This window comes from Phoxinus phoxinus (assembly GCF_949152265.1).
Source record: "Phoxinus phoxinus genome assembly, chromosome: 7".
Taxonomy (NCBI): domain Eukaryota; kingdom Metazoa; phylum Chordata; class Actinopteri; order Cypriniformes; family Leuciscidae; genus Phoxinus; species Phoxinus phoxinus.
Window position 1 is genome coordinate 31,927,161 of NC_136882.1, and position 27,268 is coordinate 31,954,428.

General features: G+C 37.5%; 2 protein-coding genes across 2 annotated transcripts in view; both read right to left on the reverse strand.

Annotated features, from left to right (window-relative positions):
* The window catches only part of abca12 (ATP-binding cassette, sub-family A (ABC1), member 12), a 43,397-nt gene extending 18,760 nt beyond the window's left edge, over positions 1–24,637 (reverse strand). The window contains exons 1-28 of the mRNA XM_079618386.1: positions 22,495–24,637; positions 22,076–22,179; positions 20,815–20,921; positions 20,354–20,562; positions 19,671–19,747; positions 19,395–19,525; positions 17,222–17,389; positions 16,695–16,859; positions 16,396–16,591; positions 16,104–16,243; positions 15,349–15,468; positions 15,152–15,242; positions 13,590–13,769; positions 12,998–13,286; positions 11,487–11,601; positions 11,075–11,404; positions 9,944–10,013; positions 9,719–9,853; positions 9,430–9,585; positions 8,336–8,519; positions 7,963–8,181; positions 6,757–6,953; positions 6,120–6,277; positions 3,823–4,059; positions 2,491–2,635; positions 2,071–2,317; positions 958–1,047; positions 115–214 (exon numbers count right to left, since the gene is read on the reverse strand). Coding sequence (XP_079474512.1) covers positions 115–214; positions 958–1,047; positions 2,071–2,317; positions 2,491–2,635; positions 3,823–4,059; positions 6,120–6,277; positions 6,757–6,953; positions 7,963–8,181; positions 8,336–8,519; positions 9,430–9,585; positions 9,719–9,853; positions 9,944–10,013; positions 11,075–11,404; positions 11,487–11,601; positions 12,998–13,286; positions 13,590–13,769; positions 15,152–15,242; positions 15,349–15,468; positions 16,104–16,243; positions 16,396–16,591; positions 16,695–16,859; positions 17,222–17,389; positions 19,395–19,525; positions 19,671–19,747; positions 20,354–20,562; positions 20,815–20,921; positions 22,076–22,179; positions 22,495–24,608 — 6,474 coding nt within the window. The 5' untranslated portion in view covers positions 24,609–24,637. The remainder of the gene's footprint in view (positions 1–114; positions 215–957; positions 1,048–2,070; positions 2,318–2,490; positions 2,636–3,822; positions 4,060–6,119; positions 6,278–6,756; positions 6,954–7,962; positions 8,182–8,335; positions 8,520–9,429; positions 9,586–9,718; positions 9,854–9,943; positions 10,014–11,074; positions 11,405–11,486; positions 11,602–12,997; positions 13,287–13,589; positions 13,770–15,151; positions 15,243–15,348; positions 15,469–16,103; positions 16,244–16,395; positions 16,592–16,694; positions 16,860–17,221; positions 17,390–19,394; positions 19,526–19,670; positions 19,748–20,353; positions 20,563–20,814; positions 20,922–22,075; positions 22,180–22,494) is intronic.
* A 32-nt stretch (positions 24,638–24,669) lies between these two features.
* LOC307001231 (uncharacterized protein) lies at positions 24,670–26,762 on the reverse strand (the record flags this gene model as incomplete). Its single annotated transcript, XM_079617454.1, has 5 exons — positions 24,670–24,678; positions 24,780–24,924; positions 25,881–26,101; positions 26,246–26,422; positions 26,697–26,762. 5 exons carry the CDS (start codon positions 26,760–26,762, stop codon positions 24,670–24,672), a joined length of 618 nt encoding a protein of 205 aa, XP_079473580.1.
* Between the last annotated feature and the right edge of the window lie 506 nt (positions 26,763–27,268).

The window sequence follows — 27,268 nt, forward strand, 5'->3', positions numbered from 1 at the left end:
CTATCAAAACACTAATGATCTTTTTATCAATATTTAAACCGTGAAAGATGCACATCATTGAGGATAAGTGATAATGTTGTTTGTGTTATGATGGTTATGCTCTGTTTGACCCACCTGCACTTGGTTGCTACACGTGCAGGTGTTAAATGTAGCAGAGCTGTTGCCTCCGGAGATCCAGGTCTGAGTTCCTGCAGGAGGTCTCTCTTTGCAAACCCTGTTAAAAAAAAAAAAAAAAAAAAAAAAATGTTTTATTGTAGTAAAAAGAAGAAGAAAACAATAGTCTACATGCTAGAACCACTTTAACCTGTGTAATGATTATTTTGAAGGTATCAGTGATAAAGTCTATTAGGGAAATCAATCCTACAAACAGGAAATGCATGAGAAATGCAAATGATCCCTGGGTAAATCTCATAAAAACGTGCAAGTGAGGTTCTTCTCTGAGATTTACGCCCCTATAAAGAAGCATTACTATAAGCTTTTACAGAAGAATTACAAAAAGCAGAGCTTTCAGATGTGTGGGTGAAAGAGAGAAATGGAAAAACAGAGAACAAGAAAGCAGGAGAGTGTTATGAGCGAGTTACAGAGAGAGGAAAAATAGTAAGATGAGAAGAGATGGGAAAATAGCGTGATAAAAAACAGTGATAGAAAACTAAAAGTGGCACATTAGTGTGATGAAATTGACCGGGAACACGAGCAGACCCGCTGATACAAGCAGACAGAGTATCAGAGTCCCAGGGCTCAGCTAAGTAGACGGCAACCAGAGCTTAAGAACAGACCTGCGAAGATCAGAGAGGCTAAAATCATAGCCGGCAAAAATGAAAGCCATTTGCAGTGGCCAGGTGAGCTGATGCTGGGATATGTAATCACTCATGGCTTATAGCGGCCTGCAGTCTGATTACTGAACTCACAGTTCTGAACTGCACCGCATTTCACTAAGACATATGGATGATTACTTACGAAGCTGTGGGGTCTCTCATGCAGACGTGGTCAATGCCGGGATAGGACATCATGGCATCTACAAGACTGCTGGTGTTGGGATTCTGATTTCTGTGGAGAGAATGTGCAATGGCAATGTTTAAGGATGTGCAAAATATTTAATATTTACACTATATATTTTATATTACTTTGGAGGCAATAGAAAAAATAACCAACATTGGGAGTACCGCAATAATGGGCTTTTATTTGCCCATGAAGTTTTTAGGTTGCTAAAGTGGCAATTGGCTAGTCGTGCGCCAGTGAGTGACCCGTAAGGTATTTTAAAAGCATCTCTATCATAACCTTCATTAAATGTCAACAGAATGAGTAAGTCCAAATCATTTCAGTGAATCAGTCAATGAATGATTCGTAAGCATAATTACTCAAAAATGTGTATGCAAGTTTTGGGGAGGCATTTTACATGCTTTGAAAGGTTGTAGTATATATGGAGGTAAATGGTGTTGTTTAATATGTATTTTCCATAAATAAAAATGATTACAGATTTATACTTTGTGTTCATTTTGTGAAGGGGAAAAAACACTGAGGAAAAAAAAAAGCCTTGCTAAAAAAAATAGGATTCTACATTTACATTTAAAAAAAAAAAAAAAAAACTTAGGCAATTTCAGAGATAAATAAATAAATAAAGGATAGCCAGTCATAATCATAAAATATGTTTTGTATATTTTCAATAATGACCATAGGACAGTACATTACGGTTTAGCTATATTACCCAGTCATTAACAACATTATCATTTTCTGTTATCATCATCACCATTATCTTTGAGTAGATTAGCAAAGTCTAAACTTGAATAAATACATTTTAATAGAGTTCATGTAACTCAAAAAACAGAGCATGGCTCTAGTAATAGTAATGGTTTCAATACCCGGAGGATACATTAGCTGATGAAATGTACACTTTGAATGCGATGTAAGTTGCTGTAGACAAAAGTGTTGAAAAATGGCAAATGTAAATGAATAGATTATTCATCTTATAAACAAGTTAACTATTTGAAGTTCAGCATTACCCATATTTTCTAACTGAAATCAGGCCTACTTTTGAATCACAAGCAAGTTACACAACAGAGCGAGTCTAACCTGAAGAAGGCAAACTGTTCATCAACGTGGTACAGAGCAGGAGAGAGCACAATCTTAGGAAAGTGCTGAAGATCACTCTTGATGGAGCCCAGGCCCATGGCAGCAATTACAAAGAATACGGGCAGCAAAACCTGGGAGAACAGCCCCTTCCAGTCCCTCCTGGAGTGATGCACGCGTTTCAGCAACATGGCCTTCACCCGCTGTGCAGTCAAGGCAAGCCCACTCACAGTCGAGGTCCCAGTGAGGCCTTTAAAAGAGAAGAAGAGAGTATGCCACATGAGACAGAGCCAATCATCTCAACCGCTTCAATCCAGGTAAATTCTGAAGATGAGCTTTCAAAGTTCAAAGCATTCAAGGGGTAACTGGGAAAGCACAGGCACTAATGCTGCAAGAAACTAATAGTCCTAAAAGACCACTTACTGGCTCTCTCTCCAAGTATGCTGTTGATGTCGTCAGGAATGCTGTCTCTTGAAGCACACATGTCATTCACCATTACAGACTCTGATACAGAGAAGGTGTCACTTTCTCTAGGCTCGTTGTCATCTTGAGTCAACTGCAGGAACACCTGAGAGAAAACACAATCTTGTTGAGTGCACTTGGACAGGGTGGATCATGGTTCCCCTTGGTTGTGTAAGGTTAACATTGAAGCAACTTTCCCCCCATTTTTTACTTGATGTGTTTCACGGTCCTCACTCTCTCAGAAAAATCTTAAGTATTTGTACACTGTAAAAAAATATTTCTCAAAGTTGGAACTAAAAGATTATTGGAGTATGTTTTAGAAGAATATACTATTTCAGTTTTTCTACTTCAGAATTTCAGACAAAATGCAATGTGTTACTTGCTGTTTGTCATTTTTTTGTGACATTTACTAGCAATTTCTGAGTGAGAATTGTAAATCCTACACCAGTTTATTTTCAGTGTAGAAATTGTGTGGGAATTTGTGGTTTGTGAATAATGAAAACAGCATGCAAATTCATATTTTTAAAAAGTACGAGACAATATTAAAAACATCTTTATTTTTGTTCTGAAGATGATGGGAAATGAAAAACTTTTCATAGAGAAAATCTAAATTTAAAAGGGTAATTTACTGTCACCATTTACTCATCCTAAAGTTGTTCTAATCCTGTTCTAAACACAAAAGAAGATATTTTTCGAAGAATGTTGGTAAGCAAACATTTGCTGGCATTGTCTTCCATAGTAATGAAAAAAAATTCCTATGAAAGTCAATGGGGGCCAGCAACTGTTTGGTTACCAATATTCTTCAAGATTTATTATTTTGTGTTCAAAGAAACTCATACAGGTTTAGAACAACTAACTGATGGTGAGTAAATAATGACAGAATATTCCCTTTAAAATGCTTGGCAACCCCGGCTGGAAGCTGTGACCTTCATGTTGGGAAACCATATCCCATTGGGTGGTCCCATCTCCCACCATAAGATGACTAAAAATAGTAGCCTACACAAATCTCATGCATTTACACATGGATTGATTGCCTCGAAAATTTGAATTTCATTTCAATAACTCAATATCCCCCAGCTTTATGTAGGATCTTTGATTCTGAAATGATGTAAAATGTGAAGCTTGCACTGTATGCACCAAGAATCCCAGGGAACCTAGTGTGGTTCAGCTTTCTTTAACAATCTTGGGCTGCACTGTTTGAGGCTTTGAAGGTTTCTGGGCTGGCTGAACCCCAGTGGCAGTGGCTCAGTCCATAATTCAATCTTGCACCTGGGGTCTTCATCTGATAATTACCTCTTCCAAGGTGGTGTCGGAAATGCCGTAGCAGCCCAGCAGAAGCTTGTCCAGGTTCTGATCCAGATCGGTGAGAAGAGACTGGTACGCAGCTGCGTTCTCGGTGGTGTACGGTGGGAGGGCGTAGACCAAATCGCCCACCTCTCCCTCCTTCCGTCGTGCGTCAGGCAGGTAGGATTGAATGAAATCCTGGATTTCTTCAATGTCAAACTTTTCATTTGAATCAAGAGTCTGAACCTGAAACAAAAACATAGAAATGCATGTTGACATGACAAATTTTAAAAATATATATATCCTGGAAAACCAGTGTCACATTTTACCACAGTAATATAATGATACATGAATAAGATAATCATTACATACCATTGTATACAGTATATAAACTACCTTTCAAAAGTTTTCAAATAAGTTTGATTTTTTTTTTTTTAAGAAAATAATACTTTTATTCCGCAAGGGTGCAGTAAATTGATCAAAAGTGACTTGTATCACGGTTTCTTGAGCACCAGATCAGAATATTAGAATGATTTCTGAAGGATCATGAGACACTGAAGACTGGAGTAATGATGCTAAAAATTCAGCTTTGAAAAAATTCACAAGAATAAATGACATTTTTAAATAGAAAAGATAGTTTATTACAATATTTCACAATATTATTGTTTTTACTTTATTTTTTATCATAAATGACTTAAAGGTGCAATGTGTAATATTTCTGATGATCTATTGACAGAAATGCAATATAAGATCCATAACTATGTTTTCAGTGGTGTATAAAGACCATACTTAATGAACCGTTATGTTTTTATTACCTTAGAATGAGTCATTTATATCTACATGAGCGCGGGCACCCCCTTCCATGAAGATCGACATATTGTGACGTCATGTTTCTACCGTAGCCGACAGCGAACAAACAGCGCTACAGTGCGCGTTTCGTCACTAACTTGAATGAGAAGCAGCAGAAAAAGACGCAGATATTGTTTAGGACAAGAGCCGACGGAGGGTAAATCTGCTTAGAAGAAGAGGAAGTATGATGAAGCCAGAAATCACTGTGTGCTGTGGTTTGTCATAAAGTGCAAACAGGTCGGAATATAGGCTAATAACCTTGTATAATAAAGTATAACTCGGTAACAGCTCTCCGGTTCCTTTGGAAAGCCATCACTCGAATTACATCACAGTAATATTTTACTCGGTACATGTTCAGTAGCCTAACGCTTGCGTTACAACACACTTTTAGTTTTAATTGTAAAAAAAAAAAAAAAATGCAAGTAGGCTAAGTTACCTGATCGTGGTCAGTCAATAGCCGCGTGTGGTGTCCAAGTTTGTAAATAAAGACTGGCTGCGTCTGATATATTTGTATAGCGATTTATTTTTTACTGGAGTGCCATATGATTTCGGCCTCTGTGAAGACTGCATATTCGCGAGATGGACGTATTCGCATTAGGCTACTCTATTTGTTAAAAACTCTATTAGTTTTTTCCTCATTATTGTGAACATGAAAAATGTAAATAAAATGAATATTTTATGTTCCGTGGAGAGCTAACCCTTCTTCATCCGATGGGTAGTATTACTTTTGATTTGCCTAGTGTAATTCACAGAATTACTAAAAAATATTTTGCCTGCAAAAAGTTAAAGATTTTTTTTTTTGTCACGCATGAATGCGTGTCTATTTCCCTCATATTCCGGTACATACTCAGGTTGTCCCTGACTCTGCAAACGTGGAGAAAAACATCCTGTCTGAACGACGCCTTGGACATAGTAATGTTAGATATTTCCCCTTACAGCTGCTTTGATGCTCTTATCCATAGCTCTTATCTTACTAGCATGGAAACAAGCTATGGTAAAGTTAGTGAATAAAATACTAACAGAATGATGAACAAGTAAAAATTACAATCGCAATAACATGTGGTTTTACTGAATAATTAAGTAGGCTACATATAATTTGATATATAATATAAAGAAACCTCATTGCTTGATTTGCTCTCTGCTGACTCAGACTCAGACGACGACATCTTTTATCCTATGTCGGCCACCGTAGCTTCTCATTCGAGTTTGAAAAGGGAGGGATAGGACGTAAGTGACTATCTGTTTGCAATTCGCAAATCTCACCACTAGATGCCGCTAAAAATTACACACTGCACCTTTAAAACATTTATAAAAAATCTTACTGACTTATGAACAGTAGTGTATATCAATGTACCTTAGTATTACTATTTATACCCTTACTGTAGTGTACTACAACATGGTACTTTTTGAGAGAGTCAACTCAAGTAAGAACAGAATGACATTTTCCATAGATGTACCTTCTTTGTGAGGGTGAGGTTGTAGCCTTTAGCCAGCTTGTCTTTAAGGTAGAAGGGTGAACCACAGCATTTGAGGCCTCCGCGCTCCAGGAAGGCGATGCGGTCACTGAGAACTTCAGCCTCATCCAGGTGATGGCTGGAAAGAATGATGGTGCGTTCTGGACAGTTAAACAAAACGAACACAGAGGCATGTCAAATCAAAGATCCACTGATATAGGCGAGAGAGAGAGAGAGAGAGAGAGAGAGAGAGAGAGAGAGAGAGAGAGAGAGAGAGAGAGAGAGAGACAGATTCTGAACAAAGAGCTGATGAACAAAGATAAACCAGGAGAATCTGACATGACCCTCTTTTACGGTCTTAAATCCTTGCTCGAGATAAATTCGCTAACTGTCTCCGAGGAAGATAATTAAACATCAGAGGGAGCATGACGGATAACAATCAGTCGTTACTACATCTGCGTCTGGATTTTTCCCTGTCTGGATTTGACTGCACGCACCTTGAGAAAATCCATTCAAGCCTAATTAAATTCTAAACCAAGTGTCAGATACCCGATAAGAACAAAGCCCTTTGGGGAGTTTGCTTCAGGTACAAGCCAGGAGATTATTTTTTTACCCTGGTCTAAATTGCGAGGGATTTCACCTTGCTTGTGCTGAAGGACAATGTCCCAGATGCTGCGTCGGGAACAGGGATCCACCCCGGTGGTCGGCTCATCTAGCACCACCAGCCGTGAGCCTCCAATGAAGGCAATGGAGATGGATAACTTCCTCTTCATACCTCCAGACAGGGTGCCGACACGCTTGTGGCGGTGGGCGTGCATGTCTGTTTCCATTAGGATTCTAAGACAGGAAAAAGAGGGACCAAGTTAATGCAAATTTCTCATTTAGCGGATACTTTTATCTATAGTGATCTGAGGTAAATTGCCTTGCTCAAGGGCACAGTGTGTTCAAGGATTGTCCATTGTGGTATATGAACCAACAAACTTTTACTAACCTATTCATTAACAACTAAGACAGACCATTCCCAAATTAAAAATGTTGGGGACTATGTAAATCTGTACTTTTTGCCTGAAACAGTTATGGTTAACTAAAACTAAATTGAAATAAATCTGGAATAAAATCAAATTTATTCTAAAATACATTTTATGTATATATATATATATATATATATAAGATGAATAACTCCTCATTTTTAGAGCAATAAAATAATTGCAAGCACTAAAATTAATAAATGGAAATAAATCAACCTAAAACTGAACTAAAACCAAAATAAAAGTAAATTAAACCATAAATACGTATATTTAAACATCTAAAAAGTAAACAAAAATTTAAAAAAAAATCAAAAAATAAAAGCAATTCAATATATTAATAAAAACAATAATCATATATAAATAATACTAAAATAATAATTGTCTAAAAATAAGTATAAATATTTTATACAATTTCAAGTTAATGAATATACAGATATTTTTCATGGATAAACAAAACTTTTATGATTTATGATTCTTTTCTGCTGTTCATGTTTTCGTCTGATTTTGTTATATTTAGGATGAACGTTATTTTCCTATTTTAAAAAAAATTATCATTCATTATTTATTTTATGTATTATTATTATTATTAATGAAAGCATATCACAGATACTTTTCTTAGCAGCTGAGCTATAGATTACAAGTAGGTTGTAGTGTGGGAAGCTACAATTTTAAAGTAGCTTCTCCAACACCATTAAGGGCACATTAGAAACCTACATGCCATATCAGTCAAAATAACAAATGCCTCCCAGAAAAAGTAAATTTCCCTCAGGAAATGTTACAGGACAAAGTAATACTGTGAGACAAATGTTGAAACTTACCTGTGCACTTGTTCGTTCACTTCCCGTTTGGTCAAGTTGGGAGCTTTGATCTGAGCGTATAGCAGCAGATGTTCCTTAGTGGTAAGGTGGTCGAACAGGACATCATACTGCATGCACACGCCCATCTCTTTACGCACATCATCTATGGACGTCTGCATGTCCATCCCATAAACCTCAATAGTGCCGCTGGTGGGTGAAAACAACCCCGTCAGAAGCGACCTGAAATATAGAAAATACAAAAGTACAGTTAAATTTCAACTATTTTACCTAAAATTCATGTGGACTACGTATTTGTATGCTTGATAGAATATTACATCATTATCTTAGCAATTACAGCATTATTTAAATATAAAATAGACTGTTATGCTCTTACATAGTGGTGGTTTTTCCAGCTCCATTGTGACCCAGCAGAGAGGTGACATGCCCCTCATAGAAAGAAAGGTTCAGGTTGTCTACAGCATGCCGGCCTCCGTAGGTCTTTGTCAGGCCATACAGAGACACTCCAACAGGCAATCCTGAGAAGTCTTCTTCTCCATTACTCGCCAAGCTACGTTTACCTAACACAGATAAAGAGAAACAAAGATGTTAAAATATTGCACAGAAACTGAAAGGGATCAAATGTTTTCCACAGTTGCAATTTGTGTCACCTTCACAGAGGTTAGAGAGTGCAAGTATATTGGAGCAAATACGTTTGAAGCAAATGAAGAAACACTACCCTTCAAAAATGTATTATTCTATTTAGCAAGGGTACATTACGTTGATCAAAACTGTGACCGTAAAGATATATTATTATTATTATTAAGACCTTGAATAGTAGAAAATTGGCTACTAAAAATTCAGATTTCCCATCACAGGAGGGAAAAAAGAAATTTTAAAATAAATAAAAATACGTTTTTAAAATGTAATAATATTTCACAATATTAGTTTTACCGTATTTTTGATCAGATAAATGCAGCCTAATGGATTTCTTTCAAAGATTTTACAGCCCTCAAACTTTTGAACGGTAGTGTAGGTAATGTACTGAGGCGAAACAGAGGGGTCTTATTATTTTGTAATAATGACCAGTTGACTGTATATTACTCTGCTCCTTACACAGCTACTTAAACAAATTAATAAACAGACATTAAAAATGTAGTCATTGAAGCATTTCATTTCTTTGTGAAATTCTTCGATTACCGTATCTTTCCCTTAAATCAGCTTGTTTTCCAAAAAGAAAAATAGTCGAACAGCACAGAACACAAAGAAATTTAGTTTTTCATGAACTATAGCTAACTTTTTTTTTTTGCAATATAGCATGTCTTCCTCTGTAATCGGATGCACCAATTAACTTCCACCGGTATTAAAAAAGGAGTGAAATGAGAGACAAACAAACATACAGATTAGCACTCATGCAAAAGTTCTTTACCGCTCAATGCTGCTATAGACCAATCAGAATCAAGCATTCCAAATCAGTGTGTAATTATGTACCTTTGGTCTTGTCAGTGCTCTTGTGCTCCTGCATCATGTTGGTGAACAGCAGCCCTCTGCCTATTTTCTTTGGCGCTCTGCAACAGCAGCTGAACATATCTGCCCAGAAGGATCGTGTCACAGGGAAGTACCATGGAACACCAATCCCATACTTTCCTGATTGAGAGAAAAATACACTGGATTACCACCTTAATATTTTAATATTCACTTGTAAAATGAATATTGTTTCTTTTTATCTAACCACACAAAAACAAATTTTGGGTTTCTCAATTGAGCAGTTCACACATACCTGGGAAGACCATGCGGATGTAAATCCCAATGATAAAATATACTACTGAGTCAATAAACAGCAACCAGCAGAGCCAACCGAAGGAGGAAGTGTCACCAGCCAGAGGAGAGATATACATGTTGCTCCACTGGATGCCTGAGGTGTAAATACACAATACATTCAGTCAATGTAATTATCCCAAACAAAAACTAATTACTGAGAGTCTGAGGGTTTGTGCCGACTTACCTTCCTCCTGTTTTTCATAGCGGGAGATATACTGACTGGCATAACTGAAGCATGTCGGAGAAAAGAGACTCTGTGAACCAAAAGCAAACACAGTCAGACAGATTTATACTACGGCTGTCATTCGATGTTCACACAAAATCAAACATTCTGTCATTATTTACTCTCAAAAAGGTCATTCCAAACCTTACTTTCTTACAAAACGTGAGCTGTTAAGGATTGCGACACTATCCGTAAAAAAATACAGGTTTGGAAAAACATGAGAGTAAATAATGACAGAATAAAAAAAAAAATGGGGGTGAATATTTTGTGATTAATCTCATATTTCTAGTAGCTAATACAGTAATGCATTAAATAAAACAAAATTATCTTTAATTATTGGGTTAAGTAATGGAATATATTGTATATCCATATCTATATAACGAGACTGAACAGAGGTAAAATTCTCACTCGCACAAAAACAGATCAAAACTCATAGAAAATAGAAAATACCAACATGGAAATGCAAGTCTGCAATAACTCACAACTGTATAAACCCACACTTCATGGACATATCACATGTAAAGTTGTTTTTGCAGCGGCCTGTGCATTAGTCCTCTGCTGGTGTTCGCATTAACATTTCTATGAATTATGCGGTTTCACATTTGTGGGTGATATTTCACTTGTGGTGCTGCTATGATAATTAAATTTCACCAAACAAAGAATGCAAATGACTTTTGTTAATGTCCCGTCTGGCTTTGATTTATAAATAAATTATCCGTAAAGAATTCTTTCCTCAGTGCGTGTGTGCGTGCGTGCGTGTGTGCGTTTGAATATTTGAATATTTGGTCCCCAAAATGACAGTAAAACCTGAAATCATTGAGGAAAGTGACCTAACAAACATACTAAATAATGTATGAATATAAAAATGCAAAAAGGTCCCCCACCATGATAGAATGGTGTTTTAGAAATCACAACAAACAGAATGAAATGTATAATGTCAAACTGAAAGCCTGAAAAAATCTGCATTCATTATTCTGCATTTATATAATTAATCTCATGCGTTAATGAGAACTCTGAAAGCCCTTTTACATATCTCAAAATGTAACTGTGCAATGACGTTAAATTGCAAACCAATTTAAATGCAGTACAGACCAGAGCGCTCTTCACAGAGAAGGAAAGATTGTCCTCCAAGTGGATCAGCACGATGAAGGGGAAGAAGGAGATGACATAGATAAGGCTGCCGCTCAGCCCGGCGATGTTGGTCTTATCGAAGAAGGAGCTGACCAGGAAGCTGATTGCGAGGACGCTGAAGCCGTAGTCACAAAGGTAGAGGAAGACCACAAAGCCATCGCTGCGAGGAAGGATGCCGCCACCTTTCAAAATGATGGTGAGGATGATGATGGTCACAAGCAAGAACACAGCACTCTCTATGAACCAGGCAAAGAAGTGGCTGATGGGATTGACCCCCATCATTTTCATGTACTGTGGGATAAGAGAACATTTTTTAGAGACCTAAACAAAGCATGTTGGAACCGACTAGGGGAAAATATGTTTGGGTCCATACCTCATGAAGTCGTAGTTCTCTCTCGTGGACGAGTTTCTTCACAAAGTTGGCGATAAACAGCACCCAGGAAATCATGAGTGCCATTGGGAAGGCAAAAGCGATGCTGTTGAGATAACTGTGGAAGAGAAAGATTTGAGATTACCTGGTGGAGGCTATGCAGGTGACACTCGAAAAAATAGAATATCGTGCAAAAGTTCATTTATTTCAGTAATTCAACTTAAAAGGTGAAACTAATATATTATATAGACTCATTCCATGTAAAGTGAGATATTTCAAGCCTTTATAACAAATAAAGGCTTGAAATATCTCACTTTGCATGTAATAAGTCTATATAATATATTAGTTTCACCTTTTAAGTTGAATTACTGAAATAAATTGCAAAATACTTTTGCACGATATTCAAATTTACTTCAAATGTTTAAGAAAGAGAAACTGATGAGCCATATGACTAATTTTTGTAATTAAGAGTCTAAATTAATGGCCCAAAGTGTTAAACTTCTGCGATTAATTCAGACGTTAATTTGGTAATGTATTGGTTTTTGTAAGATTACGCTTTGTAAGATTCTTTTAAAATTTTTAGATTAAACATTACAAATCTTTCACGGATTTGCATCGTCGGATTTTGAATAGGAACATTTAAACAGTGATGATGTCATAATAATATTTGCATACTGATAAGCCATTTAGCCTTCTTTCACATTTACCTTTGTACGGCGAAATTAATCTAATAATTAATCGAATTTTGTCTTCTCTTGTCTTCTCTAAACAATTTTCCAAATTATAACATTGTTTATTATTATGCTGATTAATAACGCTAAATGTATGGGGAAAACAAAACGTCTGAATGAGCAACGTGTTAACTTGTCACAAACCTGGTTTAGTTAAACGGTCAGTTATCTGTATGATAGATCAAAATAACTGTATTTGCTGCATTCTCGTTTTCTGCAGCGTTGTAGCAAAAGTATTCATTTTGCTGCTCACTGTGTTTCAGCTATTGTTAAAATAACCACGCAATCTGCAGCTCTTAACGTGGCGCTTTACGTCTTCAGTGTAAATTATTTTTACTAGTTTTTTAATAAACAAAAACAACACCAGCATCTGTTTAGCCACCTTTGCATAGCAATATAATTGTATGGGATTTCATTGTGAACTTATTTATATTGATTCTCTAGCCAGCAGAAAACACAGTGCCATGACAACAGCTCTGATCCAGCACTTCATCTACACAAAACCAAAGCCAGACCTAAGCTTACCTAAAACCTACACAATTCTTTTGCTGTCTTGCAAGCACTACAGTTTCATGTAGCAAATGCAAATCTAGTATTTCTATGAAATACAAGAGAATATTCGTCTTACTAGAGTTTTTTTCTAATAAACAAAGTGAAACAGGTGTTCAGTGTCGGTGTAAAGCTACTGATTATTTACACAGATGCCACATCTTAGATGAGCATCTCAGTCCATATATGAGACGCTCAGTGTGTATGTGGGGTTTGTGCTTGTGAGACACTTACTCATCCTTGTAGTAGCAGGGATAAGGGAACGCCTGCATCTGGACCGCTGGCCCATCCATGGCTTTACCCGTCTGCATTTCGATGATGGCTCTCTCGATGCTCTCCTGCAGGAACACAAAGCCTCGGCTGTACCGCTGGGTCTTTGTTGACGAGATGTAGGCATCTTTCACCCAGAAGGGATTTCGCGAACGGTCGGTGCGCATGACGTTCTCGATGTTCATGCGGATGGTGTAGTCGATGTTCGGGGGCAGGCCGCTGGAGGTCTCCTCGGGAAGTTTCAAAATGATGCCTGTGAAGATGAGCAGAACTCATGTGTATAAAAGGGAAGTTCAGTGTGCGAGTGATCTGTTGTCATAGTAACCTCAGAGGCCTGCTGCTCCTCGATAACAGTGAAAATCTATATCTCAATGGAATTGAATCGAATTGCACTGAATTACAGGCTTTACAGCCCGATGGCCCTCCAGTGTCTGTGGCGTCTTCAACCGAAAAGTATCACCAAACGCATGAGTGGAGTGTGTGTGTGTGTGTGTGTGTGTGTGTGTGCGTGTGTGCGTGTGTGTGTGTGTGTGTGTGCGTGTGCGCGTGTACTCACTGGCGTAGAGCTCGCGGTTTTGAGCCAGTTTCTCCGCCTGTTTGTCGAGTTCATCCGTGGAGTTGAAGCCTCGGTAGCGGTCAAAGTTGACACATGAGGAGAGGTTCAACATCAGCATAGAGAGGGTGGTGATCTGCTCCATGATAAACTTGTTTTCCTCTAACAGGACTGTCATGTTTGCTGAAAAGAGAGTAAGAAAAACTGTTCAAGCCACTGCAGATTTAGGATAAGACCCATTTGGGTGTATAGGAGTAATGCATCTCTGGCTGTTGTCATTAGTTGTCAAGTGCTCGACTGTAAAGCACTATTCAGACCGGGCTAGTTTTCCCTGAGGAGGTTTGGTAAATTTGTATGTCACAGACTTAAACCCTAATTGGAAAGTAATTACTGTATTTCTCAGGGAGTCATGAATTCAGCGTGTATAGATGGTAGTCTGTAATTTAAAGGGATAGTTCACCCAAAAATGAAAATTCTGTCAACCTTTACTCATCCTTAAGTTGTTCCAAACCTGTATGAATTTCTTTCTTCTGCTGAACACAAAAGAAGTTATTTTGACTTCCGTAATATAAAAAAAAAAATACTTTGGAAGTCAATGAGGCGCATCAACTAATAGGTTACCGAGATTCTTCAAAACATCTTTTGTGTTCAGCAACTTGTTTAATAACTTGTCACAAACCTGTTTTAGTTAAACGGTCAGAGTTACAGTATCTGTTCGACAGATCAAAATAATTGTATTAATTAGTATCTATTTAGTATCTATTTTGCTGCTCACTGTATTTCAGCTACTATTGTTAAAAGATGATGTTTTGAAGAATGTCGGTAACCTTATAGTTGATGGGCCTCATTCACTTTTTTTTCATATTATGGAAGTCAAAATATCTTTTGTGTTCAGCAGAAATTCATACAGGTTTGGAACTACTTGAGGGTGTGTAAATGAAGACAGAATTTTCATTTTTGGCAAGGCAAGGAAAGGCAAGGCAAGGCAAGGCAAGTTTATTTATATAGCACATTTCATACACAATGGTAATTCAAAGTGCTTTACATAGAAGAAATTTAAATAATCAAAATAAATAAGATTAATTAAAAAAGTTTAGAATAAAAAGTAAAATAAAATAGAGTACAAACAGTCGGACGAACAGTGGCACTATTTTTGGGTGAACTATCCCTTTAATTGCTGTGTGAATCATTAATGTCCGTTTTTTAACCACTGCTTATGGTTTATAGTCAAACTTCAGGGTCTTTAAGATAACAAGGGCGAATTGATATATTGTATATAAAACTACTCAAAAAGTGTCTTATTCAAATGTCTTAGTCATAATAATGAGAAACTTTAATTATGGGTTAATATGTTATTATAATTTTTTTTAAACACTTTTTATTATAATGGAAAACTTTCTCATAATAATTCATCAGAAACGCTAAACGAGAACTTTCTCGTAATAATGACTCTTTCTCATAAAATTGAGAAACATTCTTGTTATATTGACTTGTCACATAATAATGATACACTTTTTGTAATAGCAATGATGTATCACCATGATTTTAAACTCTTGAGAACTTACAGAATTGGTTGAGAGCTGAGCTCATTTTTACAACATCAATACCAGTCTGTGTCTGAATGAAGTTTTGGACGAAGGGATTGCGCAGAGAATTCTGTGAAGAGTTGTTTGATAAGAAAACAGTTAATGCAGTGGAGGGGAATAAAAAAAATGTAATAAAAAGTGCTTATTTGATTTTCACTTGACTTATTGTAGTATACCTGGAGTATTGGCAAGGTTTTTGTCAGAATATTAACAGACTGCATTACATAGGATGATGACTCAATCCACTCAGACGCGTAAAGCTTTAGATCACCAAACTGGTGCAGTGACGAATTTGACTGCAGGAAAGAAAGAAAAAATGTTGTTACAGTCAAACACATGACGTTTAAAGAAAACACACAAAAAAAATATTTGTAACTAGACTTGGTCTACAGTATATCGTAAGAGGAGAATCAGATATGACTTTAGATGTAGGTCAGATGACCTTGTGTAAAAAAAATCAGGATTTATGCTGCACTCCATTTCAAATCGGAATTGCGATATGTACTTTACTTTGCAGGTATTTGATTCTTATCTAAGACGTATCCTAGCAACCAAACATTGGAGGAAAAATTACGCTATGCAATGATATCAATACGATTACCAAAAGAAAGGGTCATTCACTGTGTTTAACAGTGTTCATGTAGGAACTTTTCTTTAATTCATATTTTGAATATACTTATTTGTGCATACTTCTCCCCGGGTACTGCCATGTTTGCATGATGTCACACATTCACAGTTTTATTAATATTCTCTTACACTGACTTTTCAATGAAGAAAATCAGAAATTCCAACTTGAGAACATGGGATTTGATCTCACTTTTTTTTTTTTTTTTTTTTTTTTTGCTTTTTACATGCATGCAAAAAAAACTGTCAGTTATCATTTATGTATTGTATAACATTGGAAGTTTACAGATAAATTTAAAAGCAGCACCTTTGTCATGATCTCTCTCGTCAGTGGTGTGTCTGGTGAGTAGAGAACCTGTCCTAACAGCATGGGCTTGAGGAAGGCCCAGGCCACCGCACCGCCTGTAGTGTTCACCATATCCAAGTAGAGGTTCATACAGAAGGGACCTGGAGACCAAGACATAAGCAGTATATTAATTAAGCCTGACCACAGCACTTCATCAATCTGAACTCAACATGCAGTAAGCAGATTCTTGACAGGTCATTATCATAATGCTTTATTGCACATTTAGCTGGATGCTGAGATTATGCGTTCATACTAGCATCGTGTGGGATTTTGAACTTCTCAATGAGCTCTTCTCTGTTGTGGTCCGACTGGACAGAAGGATCAGTCTCGGTTACGATAGGAACTTTCGTTATGGCAAACAGCGTCAGGATGCCGTTTTTGCACAAGGCACGAGAGATGGTGTTAAAGGTGGCCCTGCTAGATATGGTGGACCGCTTTCCCCTCACCAGCTGTGAGAGAGAGAATCCAAAGACACATTTAAATAAATAAATACAAAAATTACTTTATTTAATAAATACATACATATATCATTTTTTATTTGGGAGAACTTACACTGCGGAACTCTTTGTTGGCCACCAGGTTTAGTTTTCCTATGTTTGTCAGGTATTCCTCCAGTTTGGTAATGGCAGGTACCAGTTTCTGCATCATGTCCGTCAACAATTTGATAATCTGTAGCATAATTCCCATTAAATCCTGAATCTCTTTGGATAACATTAGCTGCAAAAAAAAAGTCACAGGTTTACAACAGGCAGCACCACTGGTTTACGGTATTTTTTGGACTGTATTTTTTCTGGAAATGTAACAAAATATCTGGATATTCCTGATAAATAGCTTTCATTTTAAATAAACGGTATAGCAAAATCTTGGCCATTTAACAGCAAGACCCAGCCCTAATCTAGTAAAGTGAATAAAAAAAAATAATAATAAATGTATAAGAAAAAAAGCAACTATTATTTAGTTTCATAGTAATCGTGTGCAAAACATTACTTCTATTTAATTAACTACAAAACAGAGGAGCACCCTTTGTATTTCATTGGATACAGTGTGTCCAATACATTCTGTGTCCCACAGCTCTTTACCTTGAATAAAGCAGCCTTCGTGTCCACATGACGAAGAAAGAGAACAGTGATGCTGTACCAATCATCTGACAGTTCACAGAAGGCACTGAAGATCTCCTGATCTGTTGGGTCCAGTTGCAAAGACGAGGGGTCTGAGCACTGGCGCAGGTTTGCCAACCATGTCAAGATCTGTGATGAGAGGAAAAAGGGCAAACAGAGACCATTGCTATAATTTTACATTTACAAACATACCACAATAATATGTATATATAATAATCTAGACAATCAATTAAAAAAGAGCTTAAAGCGGGTTAATGCCATTCTCTTGCATTACTTCAAAAAAAAGTGAAAGGGGGGAGTGTGGTCTTTAAAACTTGCTATTGCTGTTTTTTTTCCATAAAACAACCAAATAAGTCCTGGAGTGAGTGATGTTTCTGCCCAGTGATCTTATTTGCCAGATTAATCAAAAGCTATTTTCTGTTTAAAGGACCTTGCACACCGATTCGTATTCGTCATTCTCTGAATTGTCAAAATACCTCTCAAAATGCTTGTTAAGGATGCAGAAAAATGCAGAAAATCTAACTCAATCTGATTTTTTTATGAAAGACGAAAGTTTTCGGACGCGTGAGCCACTGGCGGGCACACCTTCTCTATTTTTCATTCCTTCTTATGGTTTTACTTGGACTGATTATGCTTTATGTCTTTCACCTGTTTTTGATTATGCTTGTTAGCTTCTCTGATTTAAGCCTTGGTTTTCCTTTGTCTCTTTGCTAAGTGTTGTTAGACTGTCACGCTGCAAGCCTGAGCTATTTCATTGTATCCTGTTTTAGTCTGAGTTTCCCTGTTTCCTGGACACCTCGCCTGTATCTAGTTTACCCGTTTGCCTTGCCCCTGTATTGTATTTCTGCTATATTGGACTGCTTACCTGGACTCTGACCCTCTGCCTGAGTATTCGTTGTGTTATCTGGATCATCCTTTATTAAAGCCTGCATTTGGATCTCCTCTGTCTGTTTCCTCGTGCAGTTTCATGACATAAGGATACTCTCATATATTAAATGTAAGGATACTCTCAATCATAAAGTATGTGTACTAATGTTAAAACTCCTCAATTTCCTAAGAAGACCAAGGTGTTGTCTTGCCTTCATATGGATGGACTCTAAGTTACTTTGTTTATCATCAATAATTGTTCCTAGGTATTTAAAACAAAAACATCCTCTACAGTCTTTTCAATATTAAGAAAACTACAAGCACACCAACAAATAAGACTATCAATATACTCAAAGTATGAGCAGCAGTTCATTTCCTTCTGACAGGAAACAAATGCCATATCAGCATACTTTATGAGGGAGAGATTATTATCATCACACTGTAATTCATTAATGTATACAGAGAACAGTATTGGAGACAGTAAACCTCCCTGTGGTACACCAGTATTTAAAACCAAGCAGTCATACATAATTATTATTAATACATATCTGTATTTAAATGTCAGAAACATAAAATAAACATTTTATGGTTGAAAATGCAGTTGAAAATGCATCCTCAGACCTCAGTCATATGATGAAGAGGCATCATGCCTAAGACTAAATGGCTTTAGCCATCGAATGCGCCTTAGACTGAAAGGCTGCAAGTGTCAGGAAAAACAGTCAGGTGTCAGGTCTCGCACAATTAGGCATTGGGCAAAACAGCCTCAAACTAAAAGGCATCAGACGGCATCGGGCAAAACAGTATATATATATATATATATATATATATATATATATATATATATATACATTATTCTTTTATTTTTTTATATCATAAATATAGATTATATATAATCCACAGTTTGATTGTTTGCACATATTTCTACATTTTCATCGATTTAATTTCTCTATTTATCCACATACTGATTTTACTAAAGGGTATTGCTTCAAATCAGCTTTATCAAGAATAAAGCCCAACATCCCTCAATGAGAAAGCCAAAGGCCAAAATAGCAATGAAAATAGTCAAAGATGTTTAGGTACGATGAGGAGGATGGCGAAAAAAATCGTTGAGAGGAACCAAGATTCAGCAGGAGGAGCCCATCTTCCTCAGAATTAAGTGTGATTCGGTTTATTTATTTATTTTTGTTTCTGCCTCACACTGTGTGAAGCCTTGATTTTTGGACAACTCTTTTGAGCCCCTGACATGTATGCATGATTTGTGGTGTACCTGCATGTTGCTGCTGGGTAGAGCGTGATCTAGCAGAGTCTGAAGAACGGTAGGGGGAAAGTTGGTATACCGCTTGACATCCTGAACAAACAGAGTTGTATTTTTCAGCAGCTCTGAAACTTTCACTTCAGCTGTCAAAATGCAAGACAAAAGACAATGAGAGAGCAGACATGCATGCATGACAAAGTTGAAAAAGACTGATTGAAACACCATCTGATAGCTAAGGAACACTGGTGTTTCTGCTGTTCTTTTGCTGGAAGCGACGGCGGTACACACCTGGAGATGTAATATTGATATCAAGAGTTTTCAGAGTGGATACGTTGAAGCCTACAATTTGAGAGAGAGCTGATGTCCTTTGGAAAAAATAAAAAAAAGAGAGAGAGATATTAAAACCATGAGTATTATTCCTGGAGACAAACCGTTTAAAATGTTGTAAATATATTTATATTAATATTAGTATTGGCATAAATATAATAATATTCTTTTAGATGGGAAACAGTGATAAACAGCTATATTTAATTTAATTATATATATACTGTAGAGAGAGAGAGAAGATGTGTAATCATCTGAAGAATTGGTGAATCATACATTTTTTTACCTATTCATTGGAATTTGGGGTCTGAACAAAAAATTAATTCTCAAAATATATCAGACTTGCCAATGCTTCATATGAAAAAGTGGACATTTGAGGCGAGTCAGTTTAATCGCTACCCCAGTTTGCTACGCTTTAAGCTGTGCATGGTAGAGAATGTGACACTAATAACAAATATAGTGCAAATCGTTGAAAAAGTAGCTTGGTACTGGACATGCTTCATTGTATTGAAAAGGAATTATCTGATTTCACTCTAATTAAAAATGTTAGCAGTGTAGCTACTTTTAGTAAGTTACCGCGCAACACTGTTAACATGCATAATACAAGCTACGCCAACAAGGTTCAAGATCATTATAGAATGCAGTACCAGTCCACTTTAGTGTTGTAAGTGCTAGGGTCTCCAACAAATGTCTGGAAAATCAGGTCATAGATGTTGCTGGTTTGGTTCACCAGGCTGGTTGAGAGCACATGGAAGGCCTGGATTGTGGGAACAACGGTGTCACATAGCAGTCTAGGACCTAGTGGCAGAACCTGGCTGATCAGCTGCACAGAGGTCATGTTTTCCAGAGCACACACCTACATTATCAAGAAAGAAAGTTACAGGTAAGCCAACACTACACAGAAATCCACTCATGTGCTACGTTATATTGACATAAAACTATATGCATGTCTTCAGAATACTTGGACAAATGGACAACAAATGTCTCCTTTTGTCATTTTGTATGGCATGTGCATAATAATGAGTAACTAATGACAAAATGTTGATTTTTTTTTCTTTCTTCTAATAAATATATGATATATTTCTATATAAACCATCAAGAATCTTACCTGAGTTAACAGGTGGTCCAGTATCAGGCCTGTACTCTCATTTGCCCAGTTGGCTGAGCCAAATTCAAAGACAGTGTTTAGCACTTGCAGTAGAAGATGCAGATTTTCTGCAGAGAGACGAGAGAAATGGAAGAGACAAAACAAAGATCAAGCTTTTGCAGAGCTAAAGTAACTTAAATTCCCTACAGGCATCATTACTTGCACCTAACTCCGCTTTCAGGCCAACCTCACAGTGCAGCAAGCAGCAAATGATCTAGCAAAGAAACACCCCTTAGAAAAGAGACATTGAAAAGCTTTATGGTGCCGTGTGCTGATTTAGGTCTGACAGCTCCTACGTGTATAACACCTCAAGCGATATAAAAGATCAGACACTTATGAGGGAAATTAAATGCTCAAGAAGACATCAGCTTTATTAAAGAAAATATACCGCAAACTGGGAGGCTTAAAGAGCGACTTATCAATGAAAATGAGGGAGTGCTGCACACAAAGGAAGTGGAGGAAAACTGTGGATCTCCAGAGAAACTAAAAATTGTGCACTCTGAAGTACAGCATGGTGATATATTTTAAAGTTAACTCTTAAAAGGATACTTCATCCAAAGAAATTGATGTACTTGCACTATCTTCTGATCTAATTATGTCTTGTTTTCTGGTAAAAACAAATATCTAAACCTCTGCAAAACAAGATTTTTTTCAGAAGTGAAATTAATACTTTAGACTTAAGAAATTTAAGGTTCCAAATTTCTTCCGTCCATTTGTATTTTAAAATTGGGCAATGCCCAGTTGCATTTAAAGCTGATAATATAAAAGAGCGTAGCGAGGAAGAAAACAGAAATATTTGCTATTTTAAAGAGCAAAGACACTGTAAAAGGTTTTCTCATATACTCTGTCTGGCCACATGCCTTCTGGCTGAATAGTGCAGAAAGCTGACTTCAAACCTGCTGTTTACTGCATTGCTATAAAAACCAAAAACATGTTTGCAATGACATAAACATAAAGCAACATACATTGTTTAATGTCAATGGGGATTACTAAGAGTAATGTATTCAGTGGGAGAATATGGAGCCTGCAACATTTACTGTGCACATGCATCTTGTTCTTCTTGAGCTAAACAAAAGCAAATTATGTAGAAAAATAATTATGTATTCACACAGCAAAATACGCTATATGCAACTGTAGATATATAGTCAGCACATACGATTGTGGAAATAAAACCCCTGAACAGTGTTAGAGGTCAATAGATGTTGTGAGATGATTTATGTACCTTGGGATTCGTTGGCCAGACTTCTCATGATGGACTTAATAAGAGAAGAATACTGTAGGTCATCTGGAAGGCTATTAGCAAGGTTTGTCAGCAGCACAGGCAGCCTATGTAAACATAGAAAAGTTGAATTAACTAACAAAAAGTTGATATATTTGCTGGGTTAACTAAATCATAATGCACTAGACTATGGATTATGATCATTTATTTTCATGACCTCAAGAATGTGCTCTTTTCAGAGTCATAAACTATATCTCTCTGAAGAAGTAAGCAATTATGCAGGGTAAATGCCATGGTGGATGAAACCATGAGAGCAAAGTAATAGCCATGCAATGAACAAGAAAAAGAAATGAAAAACTGGGCCTTGTTATGAGCTCATAACCCGGAACCAGCCTTGAGAGCAGAACCTCAAAGAAACTCACTTGTCGGTCCAGTTAGTGTCATTCATCCCCAGCAGATGGCCAATATTCATGCTAGAAGCCCCCAGCACTATTTTGGAGAGTTCAGACTCCACACTGCTGCTATTGCCCAGCGAGATGAGATTTTGGATGGTGTGCAGCAGCTGCTGGGTAATATCAGCTGTTTGGGTGAGAGGGCTTTGGTCTGCTTGGATGATCATTAAGATTGTCTTCAGGGTGTGCTCCAGGTCTCCTATAATGCTGCTGAAAGAGTCGGTGTCCATGTTGGGCACCATGGCCAGAAGGTTGTTGAAAGAATTGACTACTTGAGATACAGCCCCATTGACATACCCAAAGGTGCTGGTGTCATTAAGTACAAAAGACATTGTCTCCATGAGTTCGACCGTGATATTGATGTACAGCCGTCCCTCAACAGGCATTATCGAGTATATGGAAGATGCAACCTCACTTAAAGAGTTCACAACTTGTAAGATTTGGATAGGGGAACCGGATAACTTAAGGCCCTCGTAGAGACTCATGGACACTTGATTAGACACCGTCATCAAGATGTAAACAAGGCCATCTGGAGTCATATGCGTGGATGTCAGATCATAAGTAATGTTTAGAGAGTTAAGGAGAGACTGAGTTACCAACTGAGAGATTTCTGGGAAGTGGGATGTGATTTCTGCAGTGTTAGATACTGTTGAGAGGGCAGTGAAAAGAGCCGATTTGATAGCGAAGAGGTACACATGTGTTTCTTTGGGGAGAATTACAACCATCTGATCGAATGTCTGGTTCAAAAGCATCTCCCTCTCAGCATTACTGCTCAGGCTGTAGTTTGACACGGAGAGGTTGAAAAGAATGTGGGTGGCCATGGCACTGCTAAGAATGAGGGGATGAGTGACCTCTTGAATGGATTGTCCATTTGGAAGAGTTGTGATATTTGAGAGGGCAAGGACGTGATTTAGGGAGTTAGAAATCGTGCTGGTGGACATCATGACTTTTTCTATGTCTCCAGGATATGCCTCAAGCAATGCAAAGGCTTGCAGCATTTGTCCAGATATGTTGAAATACCCTGCTACCTCTCCAGAGAGGAGTGAGGCGAAGGTTTCAGCAGTTTGATCCATGGCTTCCAAATAGGATGCTATGCTCATCTGAGACCCTGTACTGTAAAATGAGCCAATTATGTTTTGGAGAATGCCAGTGACCTGAGGGCTGATGTCCTTCATTTCCTCAAAGTTCTCGCTAAGGATGCTGTTGAGCGTCGTGAGGAACTGGATTGCAGTGTCAGTGCCATTGCCTTCCTGTGAGACGATGTTCGACACCGAAGCTTGAAGTTGTTGGGCCATGTGCTCGATTCTTTGTGCGATGTTCAGAGATGGCTGGTCAGATAGCACCATGGCCATGTCAATCATTCTTCCTAGGCTTTCTACCAGCTTCTCTACTTTATTAAGGTCGTTCAAACTCCCTCCTTCACTAGCGATGTCCATGAACATCTCTAGGAACTGTTGTCCATTACTGGGGAGTGTCAAGTAAGACAGCACGTTCAGAGCTGTGTCAATGGTTACTTCCTGATTCGTGATTCCAGCCATTTCCCTTGAAAGACCCTTCAGGATGACACCCAAGTCTGGATTTGCAAAGAAAACATGGATGGTCTCTAAAATTTCAGTCGAGTTGGGTGGAATGGAGAGAACTGCAAGCAAGGCTTGGTAGTCAATGTCAAGAAGGTCAAGGAAGTCATCCACCGGCTCCCTCTGTACTTTACGTGCAACACTTCTGGTGTTTATTGTTTGGGACACAAGACCTTGTAGGTTCTCTCCATTAGTCATTTGCATTTTAAGTGGGCTTAGGTATTGTTCCACAGGGGCGAAGAGGTCACTGGTTAGCTTAATCTGTTTCAGCAGGTATAAAGCATTCCCTGCCATGTCAATAAAAGTGCCTGACAAGCACGACAGAGGAGTTGGCATATTGGTTAAAGCATCCCTTAATATCTTGTACAACTTGCGCAGGATCTCCAAGGCAAAATTTAGTCCAGTATCTTCAGTAGTGTACAGCCAGTTGAAAAACTCAACAGATTTCCACAGGGTGCCACTTGTATCTTCGAAGTACAGAACCTGCTGCATTACTCCATAAAGCATGGGCCACTCTCCCAGCAATCCTGTACCAATGATTTGCTGGATCACCTCTTTTATTATATTGTCAACCATGCTTCCATTGGGGTTCATAAATATGTCTCCACTCAGGATATAATTAATGATTTCCTCTGTGAAATTCATTCCGGTGAGTGTGATCTCCAAAGCCTGCATGACGATCAGAGGGCTGGCAGTTGAGTTCTGGATGAGATTGCCATTCTGTAGGATGACCTCAATGGTTTTTCCAATTGCTTCGATGTATGGCACCATCCATGGAGCTTCTGTCTTAATTTGCTCCAGAGCCATTTGTACTGTGGAGAGGCTGATGAGAGAGAAATTAGTATTGCATGTTCACAAAAAAAAAGAAGACAAATAAAAATGGCTCTTTAAGGACCCATTCACTAGCTAGATTAGATAATGTAATGTTATGCCTATATAAGAGAGATTATGAACTAATTCAGTCCAAGATATTTAAATCGATTTTTATGTATCGGCCATACAAACATAAAATGTCTACAATTTTTAAACTGGATTACTTATATCTAATTGCTGCAAAACAGTTTATAATTCATCTTGATTTTGCTCTCCATTTCAGTGGGCACTCACATTATATTTATAGAACTGTATTATAATAGACTTAGAGACAATTTTCATCATGTTCAATGATCTACAGCGGGTGCATAAATGTTCATCCAGTCTTACGTGACTGATTTGCCCAGATATGCACAAATGCATAATTTGATTCCTATCAGTAGTCAGTTCATTGCAGGGATGAGCACATAAAGCAGAATCAATTTAAGAGCAGGGAGATAGAGATAACAGAATAATATAAACTACTTTATCTGCTCAAACCTGTTTGGAAGCAAAGGAGTCAAACTGAATAAATCAACCTTAATGCAAATTTAATTACTCTTACTTAGTTTGTTTGCATGATTCCAACCCCTGGTCCTTATGGGTAATAACTGCAAATCTCATTGCAAATTTGAGGAGGCATTTCGGTAATATAATCGGGCTTATGATAATGTCGAGGTATAATGGCCGTATGAGTGCATGTGGAATTGCTGCATACTTTTGTTGTGGCCAATTTATTCAAGCTATACAGTTTGAAAAATAATGGTGAAAAGCTCAATACACATTGAAGCACTGAGTATGTATCTTTGTAAAAGATCTTTCTCTGTTATAAGACTACCATTTGTTTTCTGTCATTTAATATGACTCAGGTCATGTATCACGGTGAGAATATATGTTCCTGTAAAAATAACTCCAGCGCATTAATACCTTTGATACAGCTGCATCTGCAAGAGGTGGGCATTCCAGTTTGCCTGGTTTGTTAATTCGGATACTGAGAGGTTGGATATCATTGATGTGTAATTCAACAGCACTTCATTTAGGTTAATGCTAGCAAAGGTATTGTTCATGATCGCCCCGTAGAAATTCTCCAGTGACCCGGCCATCATTTCTGCAGTGACGTTTATCCAAAGAGGGTTCATCTCCATTCCCTGTTTAGAAACATAAAGGGACAAAGTCTAAATCAGTCTTAAGTGCACACCACCATCTAGTGGTGACATATGACAGGTGCATTTGAGAGCAAAAAAACTGCTATTACCACAAACTACTAACAGAAAAACTGTAAATTGTCTCACCGTCATATTGAAGGCTGGAGTTGCATCTCCTGGTTTATTGAAGGCTGCTATGACTGGCAGTAGGCTTGTGTTACACCACAATGTGACATGGTCTTCACTTATTCCAGTCACAACTTTGACATCCTGCCATATCTGCTCCACGTAGCTGCAGTTCAGGCTCTGACCCCCCAAACCAGCCTGAGGGGTAAGCAATGGAAATAAAATAAATAATTATCAGAGAAGGCAGAGATAGCAAGAGATATAGGATGACAATAAAACCTTTTTTTAAGAATTTGTATTATTTACTGTTCCAATAGACTAATATACTACCAAAGTATATATCATTTATATTCTTAACCTTCAGGGACTTGTCACGTTTTTAACTAAATAAAACAATATACCAGCCAAATAAATACATAAACACATTTCTCAGTTTGTCAGGATGGCAAAAAATGTTGACCATGGTTCATACATTGGGCCCAAGGGAAGAGGAGGGCGGATCTTTTTTATGCCTTGGGAATTCAAGTGACTTGATCATTGATACTCTCATAGACAAAGCATTCACTGAACGAGTGGCAGAAAGTAGAGCAATATACAATTATATACAATATAAAACACAAAAGTAGAAGTATAAGTAGAGATATATGACTCCTGCCTGGATTTGAGCATCTTTTGTCTAAGGAAATCAAATTCACTCTAGGGATGAAAAGCAGCATCTAACGCACACTAGCTAATGTGGGCTAGCTGTTTATCTGTGTTTATCTGTGATTAATACACTTCTTGGCACACTGAGTGGGCCTTTTAGGCCAATATTGCTGTATTCATTTCTAAAGAAATTATTTAATTGTGCCGATAGCTGTTTGGAAACACACAACAAGCTAATTAACAAATAATGCCAAGGTTATCCAAGATCTTATCTCCTTAAAGCCTGATCAAAAACATAGCAGATTACTATGATATCGTGTTCTTACTAATCAAAAGATATTTGAACTTGTTAGCTCTCTAAGCCAACCTTTCAAATCCTCTTTTTTTGTGTTTTCAGAT